This window comes from Fringilla coelebs, assembly GCF_963513975.1.
Source record: "Fringilla coelebs genome assembly, chromosome: 8".
Taxonomy (NCBI): domain Eukaryota; kingdom Metazoa; phylum Chordata; class Aves; order Passeriformes; family Fringillidae; genus Fringilla; species Fringilla coelebs.
In genome coordinates this window covers 17,440,303-17,452,258 of record NC_140066.1, presented here as the reverse complement: position 1 = coordinate 17,452,258, position 11,956 = coordinate 17,440,303, and the positions used below count along the sequence as shown (strand labels likewise).

The following is an 11,956-nucleotide window of genomic DNA, read 5'->3' as shown; positions in this document are numbered from 1 at the left end:
GCATCAATGAAAGATCTCACTGGTTAAAAGTGTTTTTTTGAAGTTTGCAAAGGAATAGGCTGAATAATTTAGGCAGAATCTGTTGCTTTGTCTTCATTGACAAAATTAGTAAGTTGAGTCCTACTCTCTGAACAGCAACGGTGTCCTGCTGCTTATTGTCTCTGTACTCAAACATGAGCATAGTCTTACAGAAACTGGTAAATTTCATTTGAAAGACAGCATCTTCTCGATGAAAACACAGAATATCGAGCTACTTTATTCTGTAGGGAGCAACTTGGCTTCTCCATAGGAGTTTTCTGTGCTCATAGAAGACATGATTAGGGATGAGTATAAAGCAGGTATGGCTTGTTCTTTTCCTCGGCTGTTGCTCCAGGTTTCTCGAGACCTCTGTAGTACTGTAACACAACCTTTCCTCGTTGTAGCGCTGTTTCCTCGGCCACCTAGGGAATGTGTGATTGGACCGGCTAGAAAAGGCAGTTTCACTCCTGGGGGCAGAGTCCCGCCGAGTCCCGGAAAGGCGACGCACGGCCGGGCAGGGGCAGCCCAGTGCCCGGCTCTGCAGGGGGCGCCGCGGGCGGGAGGCGGGGCCGGGAGGAGCCCGGTGCCGTGTCCCGTGTCCCGTGCCGCGCCGGGGGCGAGGGAGCGGCCGGGGGGATGCACCGCCTCGCTGCGCCGCCGATGTGAGGGAAGGGGAGCGGCCCCTTCCCCGCCAGCCTCGGACCATGGCGGCCCCCGGTAGGTGCCGCGGCTGTCGTCCCGGGAGCCGCGGGGAAGTGGCGGGGCTTCTCCGCGCGGTCGTGCTGCGCGGCGGTCCCGCTGTGCTGCGGCGGGCCGCGGCTCTCCGCAGCTGCCCCGCGCCGAGGTGCCGGCAAGCGGAGCGTAGCGGAGCCCTGCCCGCTCCCCCCGCGGGGCGGTGCCGCTGCGCGGCTCTGCGCGCCCCTGGCGCTCCGCTGCTGGGGAAAGGGATGGGGGGGTCCGCTCTCCGGGTTCAGGGAACCCTGGCGCTCTTCCGAGCTACGGTGCCTCCTTTGCTCGTAGCCGGGCTGCGACGCTTTCTAGCTCGCCTTGCTTCACTTGTTTGGAGTTCAGGGCAGCTGCTGGCAGAGCTTTCCTGGGTCTTAAGTGCACTTCGGCTTGGTAGATCAGAGAGCTCTCAGAGAGGGTGTTCTCTAGGGTAATTTGCCCCTTTCTGCCTTTACTACTTGCATGTTTTTCAGAGAAGTCAGTTTTTGCCAAATACTGCTTTATTCTTCAGCACCACTTCCTTTTGGTGGTGTGACTTGGTGCCCCTCGCCACAGTGGCATAGGATCCCAAACTGAGCTGGTTTGCCATAATCGAAAATGTTTTAGCTGACATATGTGCAGGTAAAACTGCCTAGAATAAGAGCTGCAAACTCAAGGGGAGAGGGGTTTAGCCTGTATTGTGTAAGTCTTGCTAATGCCCAATTTGCAAGTTCCTCTCTTTGCAGGGAAGCGTATGGGTTTTATCTAAAAAAGGAAAAAACGTGCCATTCTCAGGGTGTGAAGTAACATTTGCGTTTCGTTGACGCATATCTCCTTGTGAGGTAAAAATAAACTAAACGGAGGCCTCAGGAGACTTGTGGGCAAAACTACTTTTCTCCTTATAAACAGAAGGTGATTTCACAGAGACCCTTAAAAAGAGAACAACTTTAGATTAACGTATCATAATGCAAATCTCTTGTTCCTCTCTGTGGAGTTCGGTTTGCAGAAATTTTATCTGCTTTGATTCTGCTATTTCCTCTTGCTTGCTTGCAGCATTTTATTTAAAGCGAAGATTTTCTATTCCAGTCAAGGTAAGAAGTCTCACATGATCACTATTACTGTGTATTCCATGCATGCAGAGAATGTATTTATTTTATCATACATCCCTTAAATACACACACTTCACATACTGAAATGTGGAAGGTTGCTGAGGACTTCTCTTAATGGCCCACCAGCAGTTTCTATGACTTCTTGGAAGTGCTCTCTCTTTTAAGAAGTTGATTATTATGACTCTTTGAGTTGCGTTTCCTTTATACCATAGGCAGTTGTCTTTCATGAAGAGTGAATTCCCATCTATCAAGGATTCTTATTTTGGACGGCATTATTTCTGTATCCTCTGTACACATGAATCACAAAACACACTGGAATAGGTTACATGATGCCCTTCTTATGTAGTCAGAATTGGAGATGGATTTTTTCCTAGCAGATGAAGATAAATTGTTTGCCACTGCTTATGATCCTCTGAGTTGGAGTGAAGCATTTAGTCTCAGTTTTTTTACTTGGTCTGTGGACAATGAGAAGTCATGATCTACTTATGAGAGGTATGTGAAAGATGACACAGAGAAGTTGTGTATTACTGCAAGCCCTGAATATTCTTTACGGGGCCCACAAGTACAATGGAAAACTTTATGATCTGTAAGTTGACAAAGGTTCAGACCTTTTGGCTTATGGAATGAAATAGATAATAATAGTGAATAATGTAAGATGTAGTCTTACCCAAAGCTGATATGCCAGCTTCCCACAGTATTGTTTAGCTATTTCTGTTGTAATCAGAACTTTATGATATGGCCATAAGCCACTATCACATGTTTGGGCTGAGCCTAAAGATTATCACCTCACTACTTGCAGGCATAATTTGGAGATGAGCCTGACTTTTTTGCTTCTCAGAGAGAGACTGTGAAGACATGACATGGTCATGCATACTTCTGTATTCTTGCCTTGAGCCTATGTGATTTTTACTGAATTGTTTCATCCTCTTCCATTCTATGTGTGGTTTGTGAGTGAGGGAGAGCTTTGTATCATGTCATTTGTGCTGTTTAATTTGTGGGGCTTACACTTCAATTAAGGCATGTCTATGGTACTGGTTTGTAATGTCATGCGTCTGTTATCGTTGCTGTGTAGTGGAGTGTGCAGCTAAACACTGGAGAGGCAGTTAACACCTGGAAAGCATTCCAAAGGTTATGGTTATCATTGCAAACTGCAACAGAACTGTACCTTAATGATTTTCTATGAAGTAAGTGAACATGCCCTGTAGTATGTTAATAGTGCTGACATTTTGTAAACAGAGGCGAAAATATTCTTAATACTCTAAGCTTAGGAACCCAGTAACAAGGTATTGGTAAAATTTAAACTAAATCACACTTGAGAGTGTGAAAAATAGACTTGTGCCAGCCTGTCAAAAGCATTGTCAAACCATCTATCTAAGGGCAGGTTTTAATAAAATGTTTGGTGTTCACCAAAGGATTTCCCTATATGCTTACAATAGGCAGAGTATACATTGTGTTTTGAACTGTGGTCTGTGAGTTTTTTCTGATGTTTGGAGAATTGTGAAAAACCTCCCTGAAATTTTCTGTATTCTTTTTACACTGTTTTCTGAGGACTGGACAGTAGTTAGTGCTGCAAAGGCAGCTATTTGGTTAGACAAATAATAGCATGATGCAGGAAGGAGAGTCCTGTGTCATTCTTCTTTTAAAGGAGAATGTTGCAATTGAAGTTATTTCTAGATTTTGGGGGATTTTTTTTAACAGTCCCTATGCTGACTTAAGCTTATTTAGCTCTGCAATACTTCCCATATTTTTGCTTATGAACATGGAGCATTACTTGGGCTCTACAAGTGGAGTCAGTAATTTTATTTCTCAGTTCTTATTTTAGGAGCATCGTTCCTCAGTTGATTGTATGTGTGTAAAAGGCTTAGGGACTGAGGAGAGCTGGTACAGCTCTGTTAAGGGGAATGGTGTTCCTGTCAAGCAGTGCTAGCTAGGAAATCGGTACCTTTCCTGAACACCAGAGGAAGTTCCTTCCTGCTGGATGCAAAAGTTGCGCTGCTCTGGCAGGGAATTTGCAGTGAGTCTGTCCTGTTTGCATCCTTTATCTACATAGCAGAGAAGGGAGGGATTCTTGGATACCTAGTGCCCCTGCAGTGCAAGGTGTGTTTGAAGTCAATGGCTCTTCCACCCTGTCTCCAAGCACAGCTGCTTACTTTCATTGAAAGCCTGGAGAAGGGTGTGTTTGGCTCACAAGTGTAGTTGTGGAAGCTGTGTGCTTCCTAAAGTGAATGACAGAATTAGTTGTTCCATTTTACAGAGTGTTAAAGTGGCCCAGGAGGCCACTACTAATTTTTCCAGAGACTGGAGGTGAGGCTCCTGCCAGACAGCACCAGGGTAGGACTTTAAGCACTTCGGGCACACCTGAAAGAATCATTGTGTGGCCTCCCCATCTGTTGAGGTTGGGTTTATCTGGCCCTGGTGCAATGCATGGGCTCCATTCTCAGCAGACAGTTGCACTGCCCTTTCCCACTGTACTGCATGTAATCAACCCAGAGCAGTGGAAGCAGAAGTCTGTGGTACATCTCCCTTTCTAGAATAAAACTTGAATTCTGCTTGGTTTTCATGTTTTTGCTCATGTAGTTCTGTTGTCTTTGCCAGTGGTGTTCAGCCACCATCAGTGATATTTTGGCAATGGGGGTGTGCTCATTGGTGTGAAAGCCATCTTTTTTCATAGCAGTACAGCACTCTTAGGTTAAAGGCCCCAAGGTTTTGAGTCCTGAGGACTCCACTTTGAGTTTGCTGGATCCTCTCCTTTGGGAATGTTGTCTCCTCCAAGCCTCCATCAGTGGTTCAGGAGCTGTATTCACTCCCAAACGTGCAGCTGTCCCAGTGACTATGCCAGCACTGCGCTGCCCACGTTCTCCTTATCATCCTTTCACATCCTTTCCCTGCTAGGGGCTTCCTTATTTATGCAGGTAACTGTAACACTCTTGGTCAAGCACTGAGCACATCTCCATTCTTGTCAATTGTATCGCTTCTGCTGAGCCACTGTTTAAAGCTGTTAATTGTATAGTTTAGGGCTGGGGTCCCTCAGCCTAGATATTGTTTCTGCCTTAATCTTGTAATGAAGGTTCTGGGGAAGGTGATAGAATCAAGTCTTTGGAGGCTGTTGAATTTTGGTTGAATTTTTCTAAGGTGACTGAAAAACTGTCATCTTCAGTTCGGGTAAATTCACTCTGCAGATCCTCTTTTTGGCTGCCAGATTTTAGGCATTGCTCTCTTTAATTGGAAGACCTTGCCTTTGCTTGCATCATGATGGAGATGAAAATGTTGACATTTAAAGAGTCAAACTGGAATTAGCAGACAATTTGGTAACAAGACTTTAAATGCTCAGCTCTGAAATTTGCTGTGGACCTGAGCTGTAAGCTTCAATTTTGAGTAAATTTTTTCATAGGTAAATAGAAAAATTAAATTTAGACTTAAAAGCTTTCTTGAGCTTGGTGGGAGAGCACTACATCATGTAACACTGGTTCAATTTGCATCTACGCTTAAAAAGCTGTTAACATTTTTAAAGTGCTTTTGTGCCAGAGCACTGAAATGCATGAGTCTGTAGGTAAAAGCTGTTTCTAGAGAATTATGGAAGCAGTCAACTTTGGGCATATTTTGGGCTGTCTTATGGCCACCACTATTGTTTAGTTCTTTCCCTCTGAAGAGAGTGCTTGTCATTCCAAAAATTTTTGGGAAAGCTTTTGATGACAGTTTTAAGGAAGGACTCTAACGCAGCCTTGTGGAATGTCTGAAGCCTGAAGGACAGAGTGGCTGTGGTGCAAGCACTGGGGCTGATGTTCCCTTAGTTGCATGCATGCTTTTCAGGCAATTTGCTTTCTGCTGCAATGAGAGCCAATATCTAACACTACAGGGGCCATAGTGACTTCCTGTAGGCGTTGTGTGACCTCATTTGTTATTTTAGGTGTGCTGTTATTTTTGGTATCTGCTTGGGCATGTAATGATCTGCAGTTGTGTTGCAGAGACCATATAGTTGCCTAAAATGATTTTAACTTTTCATGTGAGAGCGAACTCCCCTTTTCAAGCTAGTTTGTTCTGAAGATCTGGTTTTTGTGGCTTTTTTTTTTTCCTTATCAGAATACTTTAAATCTGTAAATCTCTGCATAGTTTGTTTCACTTGAAACTACATAGGCAATGCTCTCCTTTATAGGAAGAGCATTTTAATTTTTTTCATTTTTAAGAATGAAAAAACAACTTGAATTTAGTGGAGTAGATGCAAGTAGGAGTTCATTTGCCCTTATAATTGCTTTGTGGCTGTGAACACCTCACTTTGGATAGAACTACTGTTCTTTTGAAATGCTTCGTTGTTTCTGACAGGCATTAGAGACAGTGCTGTGGGGCTTTTTCTTCCAAAGCTGTGGGTGAGTTCATGGTTTGAATTTAATCCTTTTTCTTGTGATCATCTTGCACCTGTACAGGAGCCCCTGGAGAATATGATGTGCTGATTGTGTATGCAAGTGACGCTGCTGAATGGTGTCAGTACCTCCAGAACCTCTTCCTCTTTACTTGGCAAGTTCGAAAGCATCGCATTCTGAGCTACCAGCTGGAAGACGACTCTGCCATCTCCCAACAGGAGCTGGACCTGTTCAGCAGAAGTCGGAGTATCATCCTTTTGCTTTCTGCTGAGCTGGTGCAGAGTTTTTACATTCCTCACATCCTGCAGAGCCTTCAGGAAGTTTTATGGCCCCCGTGCAAAGTGGTCAAGCTGTTCTGTGGTGTTACGGACTGTGATGACTACTTGACCTTTTTCAAGGACTGGGCTCAGTGGCAAGAACTCACAAATGATGATGAGCCTGATGCTTACCTTGCAGCTGTTGAGAAGGCTATTTCAGAAGGTAAGAACATAGCTAGGAGCTGTGCTTTCTTGTTGGAGGAGGGAGATACGTGGTGCTGTTCTTATTTTTACACTGATAATGTGCTTTACGTAAAGAGCAAACTAAAGCAAATTGTCCAACCCTTGTATCAAGAAAGTTATGCAAGCAAATTTTTCTATGTCTGGTTGGTTGGTCCCTAATTCAGGAGAAATTACCAGCAACTCACAGAGAACTTCTGATTTTGATGTTGTCTTGGGTGGCTGCTTTTGAAGCAAATTTAGAATGAAAACTTTCTATAAATAAAATTCTACCTGTAAATATTGTATTCTGCAGTTTTTTAACCCAAATCAATGTAAAATTGTCATTTATTTATTTTAGGGAAAAGAATTATCTTTTTCTTCAGACTTGTTTCTGTCATACCAAAATAAAGTCTAATATGCATTCTTTATCACTGGGCCTAAAATCAAAGATGTAACCATACTGGCAGCAGATCACCTTGTTACCTATGATGAAAAGGCTGAGATTGATTAAAGAATTCCACTGATGGCCTTAAAGATAATCCAGCCAGTCTGAAGGTGATCCCCTTGTAACTAATGCAGCGGACTTACTAGCACAGAAGTATTAAGAGCTGGAGACCACACAAGTCCAGCGTACTGAGTTTTGATTCCAAATTTTCCTAAACTCTAGAAGAGCGTGTAGAATTCCTTTCTCATTGTTTCTGTTGAAATGAAGGTGGAGAGCTCTGGGCAGTTGTGCTGGTCTGGGTATTTTTATGACATAGCCATGGGTAGGGTTATAGCGTTGTCAGCCTCAGCAAGACTGGAATCCTGTGGTTGCATCTTGGCCTAAGATTTATCTCTATTCCATGGTATAAGTGAGGCAGTGTGTCTAGTGTTGTGTGCATAAAGGCTCTGGAGTCTCACAGTTGGATCTAAAGTCCTTTTCCATCTGTGCTGCAAGTTAGCATGTGCTGAAGCAAGCTCTGCTTTGGCTTTATGTAGTTGTTTCGAAAGGGAGTTTGTTCTTTGGATTTTTATTGCTGTTTCTACATGACAAAAAAAAAATCAGTTTATTTTCTGTTTTCTCACTTTAATAAGCATACATTGACCTCAAACTGACTTCAGTGTATCTAGAAAACACTTGATGGAGAGGAAAAAAGAGATTAAACTAAACTCATTTGCTGTGAAGTCTGCTGTAACGTATTCCAGATAGTTTGGTACACAAAGATTCAGAATTTCTGGACTTCAGTTATTGTTATGGCAGTCATAGCTGATGTGCCTGTCACCTGCATGCCATGTCAAGTTTTTGGTTTGTGCACATCAGAGCAGTTGCAAAGGTGAGCCACCTACTGTTGCTGTGGTTTTTGTGAAGGAAGAGCCCATTTAAGATGGTCTGCTTTCATGGCCAAAGTATTTGGATTAAAGTATCAGATCCTACTTCTGTGTGAGGAAAAAATGACTCTGACCTCTTCTAATGTGTGATTCTATACAAGTTCTGTGAATGGCTCAAATGCAAATGTTCTGATGTTTCCCCTGAAGACAGCCCCAGGTGTACATAGTTCCTTTTTTGGGTGAAACTGTGAAAACTTTCTTCTTGACTGGTAAAAAAAATCTGCTGCATGGTTTGGTTGCAGCATGAGTAACTTTAAATATTTGTGACAGCAGACCTCTCCCACAGAGAAACACAGCCTCTGCTCTGGTCTTAGTTAAATTTGAATTTTTCCTTATTAAGGCAGCCCTTAATTCTTTCAGCACTTGGCAGAGAAAGTTCATTACCATAATCTGAAATTGCTTGGGTCTGGGTGTCTTCCTCTGGGAAGTACTTCTCTTCACTTGCACTCAGCCATACGCCTAACAGCAGTGTCAAAACTAGGCCTGATGCTAAAATTACTCAGCTTCAGCTTCCAAATTGCTGAATCCTGAGCTAGTGAGGCCTGGTACAGGATGCAGTCAGGGCAAATTCTTCTCCAGAGGCTGCACACTGGCCCTGTGCAGGCTGTGCTCCAGCACAGCTCTTGGTGTTTAGGGCATCATGGGGCTATGACACCCCCAGACATAACATGCTGAAACTTAGTTTATTTTAATTTTTATTAGTTTAATATGAATTCAGAAATGAGGAAACATTCATCTAGCCTTGTTGACAACTCTGTGCTGATGCTGACTCTTGCTCTCTTGTAAATGTGGTATTTTTACTTCTAAAGTTTCTCAATTCTGGCAAACTACAGAGCACATGAAGGTTTGCATTTGCAGGTACTCCTCTTATCCGTGGGGATGTTTTTCAGACTATGCAATAACTGTGCTAAAGATGCAAATTATGTAATTATTATGGCTGGAAAAGATCTTCAAGATGGAGTCCAACTAACCTAACACTGCTATGTGTACCACTAAACCATGTCCTTCAATACCACATCTACATGGTTTTTTGAACAGTTCCAGGAATGGTGATCCCACCACTTGCCTGGGCAGCCTGTTCTTATGTTCAACCACCCTTTCAGTGAAGAAATTTTTCATAGTATCCAATCTAAGCTTCCCCTAAAGCAACTTGAAGCTCTTTCATCTTGTCCCATTGCATGTCACCTGGGAGAAGAGAGTCTACAGCCTCTTTTCTGGTAGTTGTAGAAGGCAGTAAGTTCCCCATGAGTCTCCTTTTCTCTAGATTAAAAAATCTTGCTCAGGATGTCTCTGTACACACCAGCTCAGGTTCAGCAGGGTGCAGTGACCAGCTGCTGCTTAACCCCTCTTGCCTGGCCTGTGATAGCTCTGCTGTGTGCATTGAGCAGCTGGCAGTCTGAGCACAGTCAGAGGCAGTGATCTTTCTCCTCCTCATGTGTTCTCAAAGCTCACTTGACATTTCAATTGCTCCAGTGTATTTGTCCCTACCTACTTTGTTTTGAAACATTTCAAATTTCCCACTTTAGAAGCTGCTGTTTCCACTAATTCATCAGTGGCCTTGAGCTTTCTGTATCCAAGCCGTCTCTTGTGGGTAGAAGCACGGGGAAGTCCACATCTGCCTGAGATGGCTGATGTGGACTGAATATGACAGCAGCAGTGAACTGTGCTGCTGGAGGACAAGTGCAGCCTCGGCTGAGCACAGCTCTTGTGCACTGGAGGAGAGAAGAATGAAAGATGAGTGCCAACAAACTTTTTGTGAAAGAAGAGGGTCAGAAGTCAGTGTAAGGAATCATATGGTGAAGATGGAGGGCCTTGGGCAGTTAGAAGGAAGAGGAGAACTTTTTCTGAACTTTGTAAGTCAGCAAGAGTGGCAATGTTACCCCACCTACTGAGGGGCTCATTGAGAGATGCCAAAGACCAAGGTGTCTCTGTCCCTCTGGGAGCCTCTCAGGAGCCCCTGGCCAGGCCCGTGTCAGCAGACACTGGGGAAGCAACCCCGACATGGCCGACTGCAGGGAGACACTCTCTGTGCCCCGAGGGGGCTGAGGGCAGCCAGGCCAGTCGCCTTTGCAGCAGGAGGGACACTAGAGGCATCTGTGGAACATAAAGGGCCGACTCTTAGCAGGGGTAAATCCAAGGTTTTATTCAGGAGCCAGGGGAGCTCCTGCGCCTTAGGGGGCCTCCTGCTAAGAGCCCCGGGGAGACGTGCCAAGGTTACATTTATAGGGAGGTGGAAACCAAAAGTAGATAACATTTTACCAACCAATAGGTGACCCTAAGGGATGGGTACTAGGGGATAGACATTTAGGACAGCGTATAAAAAGGTCTTGGGGGGCTGACCCCTGGCCTCTGGCTAATCACTTGATGTCTTGGACTGAAGCTTCTAGATGGAGGGGATGGGATGCTGAGTGATTGACAGAGAGCCAGGGTGGGGATTTGGGGATGATCTCATCAAGGGAGAAGAATTGCATAAGTAAAGGGAAAGGGGGTACAGTCTGGGGTAAACTATTTGGGAAAACTACAGGAATACAAAACCCAAACTACTTCAAAGTATTACAAAGTATAAAAACACACTACCACACCAAGGCAGTAAGCTTTTTTGGGAGGGAAATGGCAGAAGAAGAACCCCATAGGCTGTATAATTCTTCCTCCTGTTCATGTCAAGGACTTGAATTGAATTCCTGGCTTTCTTCTGTTGCACTGATGAAACCACAGATGAAAACTGAGAGCATATCAGTCAGGTTGGAAGGGACCTCTTGAGATCATCTAAACTTTCTGCCCAAGCACAGTTAGATAAAACAGGTTGCCCAAGACCATTTCCAGTTGGATTTTGAATGTGGAAGTGGAGACTGTGCAGGACTTCACAGCCTCTCTGAGCAACCTGTTCCAATGTTTGACCACCTCAGGAGTAACAAAATATTTTCTTGTGTTCAGATGGAACTTCATGCATTTTAGTTTGTGCCCATTGCCTCTTTTCCTGTCAGTGGGCACTATGGAAAAGTCTGGCTCCTTCTTTTTCATTTTCTCCTATCTTGTCCATATAATATTCCCCTGAGTCTTCTTCTCTCCAGGCTGAAGAGTTCCAGCTCTTGTAGCCTCTCCTCTTATGAGATGCTGTGATTTCTTAGTCATCTTTATGATGCTGCGCTAGACTCAAGCTGTAAAGATAAACCTTGGAATAAGCTACTCAGAATTTAAGGTCGTGTTGGACAGATGTTCTCAACTGTTTCTCAACCCAGATAGGTGAAATTGTAGTACATGTGAGATTTCTTACAGCTTTATGTTTCTGTAATTTGATTTTGTTTTGTTAATAGTTGCCATTTAGGGCTAGAGACCTAAATTCACAATGTATTTTTAAGTTTGGCAGGAACTGTCATGTGATGTTTACTTCTCCACTGTCAGTGCTCTGTGGAGGAATATATTCCAAATAGTTCTATCTTAGCTAATTACATCCAACATTGACTTCTGCCGGCTTATTGAAGTGGCCTTGAAGATGTGAGGTGGTAGCATGCAGTTCTCTCTCCCTCCTCTTTGAAGGGGTAAAATGAAATTAATTCTTAAAACTATATTTTTCTCTGTTCTATCTTGTTTAAACGTAAGACATGGTTCTTTGACCCTGCTCATTGAAGAGGAGCGGGTGAGCTATTAGTCAGCCCTCTGGGTGCAAATGAGAGCCTGCTTTGTTACATGGGAGCTCAGCAGCCTGGCTGGTTCTCACTGCCTGTCAAGAAGAGGAAACTGTGACGCTCTTGCACAGGAGTTCAGGTTGGGAGAGCATGCTGGCTGCATGCCTCTCTGTGCATGGGTATGCCTGACTGATGCTGGAAGATCAGAGACTAGAGAGCTGGTTAAAGCAATTGGAGAAACCTTAACTAAGTTCCCAAGTGATACTGAGAGTTCTCTGAGAGAAATGCAT

General features: G+C 44.1%; 1 protein-coding gene across 1 annotated transcript in view; it reads left to right on the top strand.

Moving 5' to 3' along the window:
- Positions 1-612: 612 nt before the first annotated feature.
- PIK3AP1 (phosphoinositide-3-kinase adaptor protein 1) overlaps positions 613-11,956 on the top strand; it is a 38,913-nt gene continuing 27,569 nt past the window's right edge. Inside the window, exons 1-2 of the mRNA XM_084210121.1 lie at positions 613-735; positions 6,254-6,670. Of these exons, the coding sequence (XP_084066247.1) occupies positions 723-735; positions 6,254-6,670 (430 nt within the window). The 5' untranslated portion in view covers positions 613-722. The remainder of the gene's footprint in view (positions 736-6,253; positions 6,671-11,956) is intronic.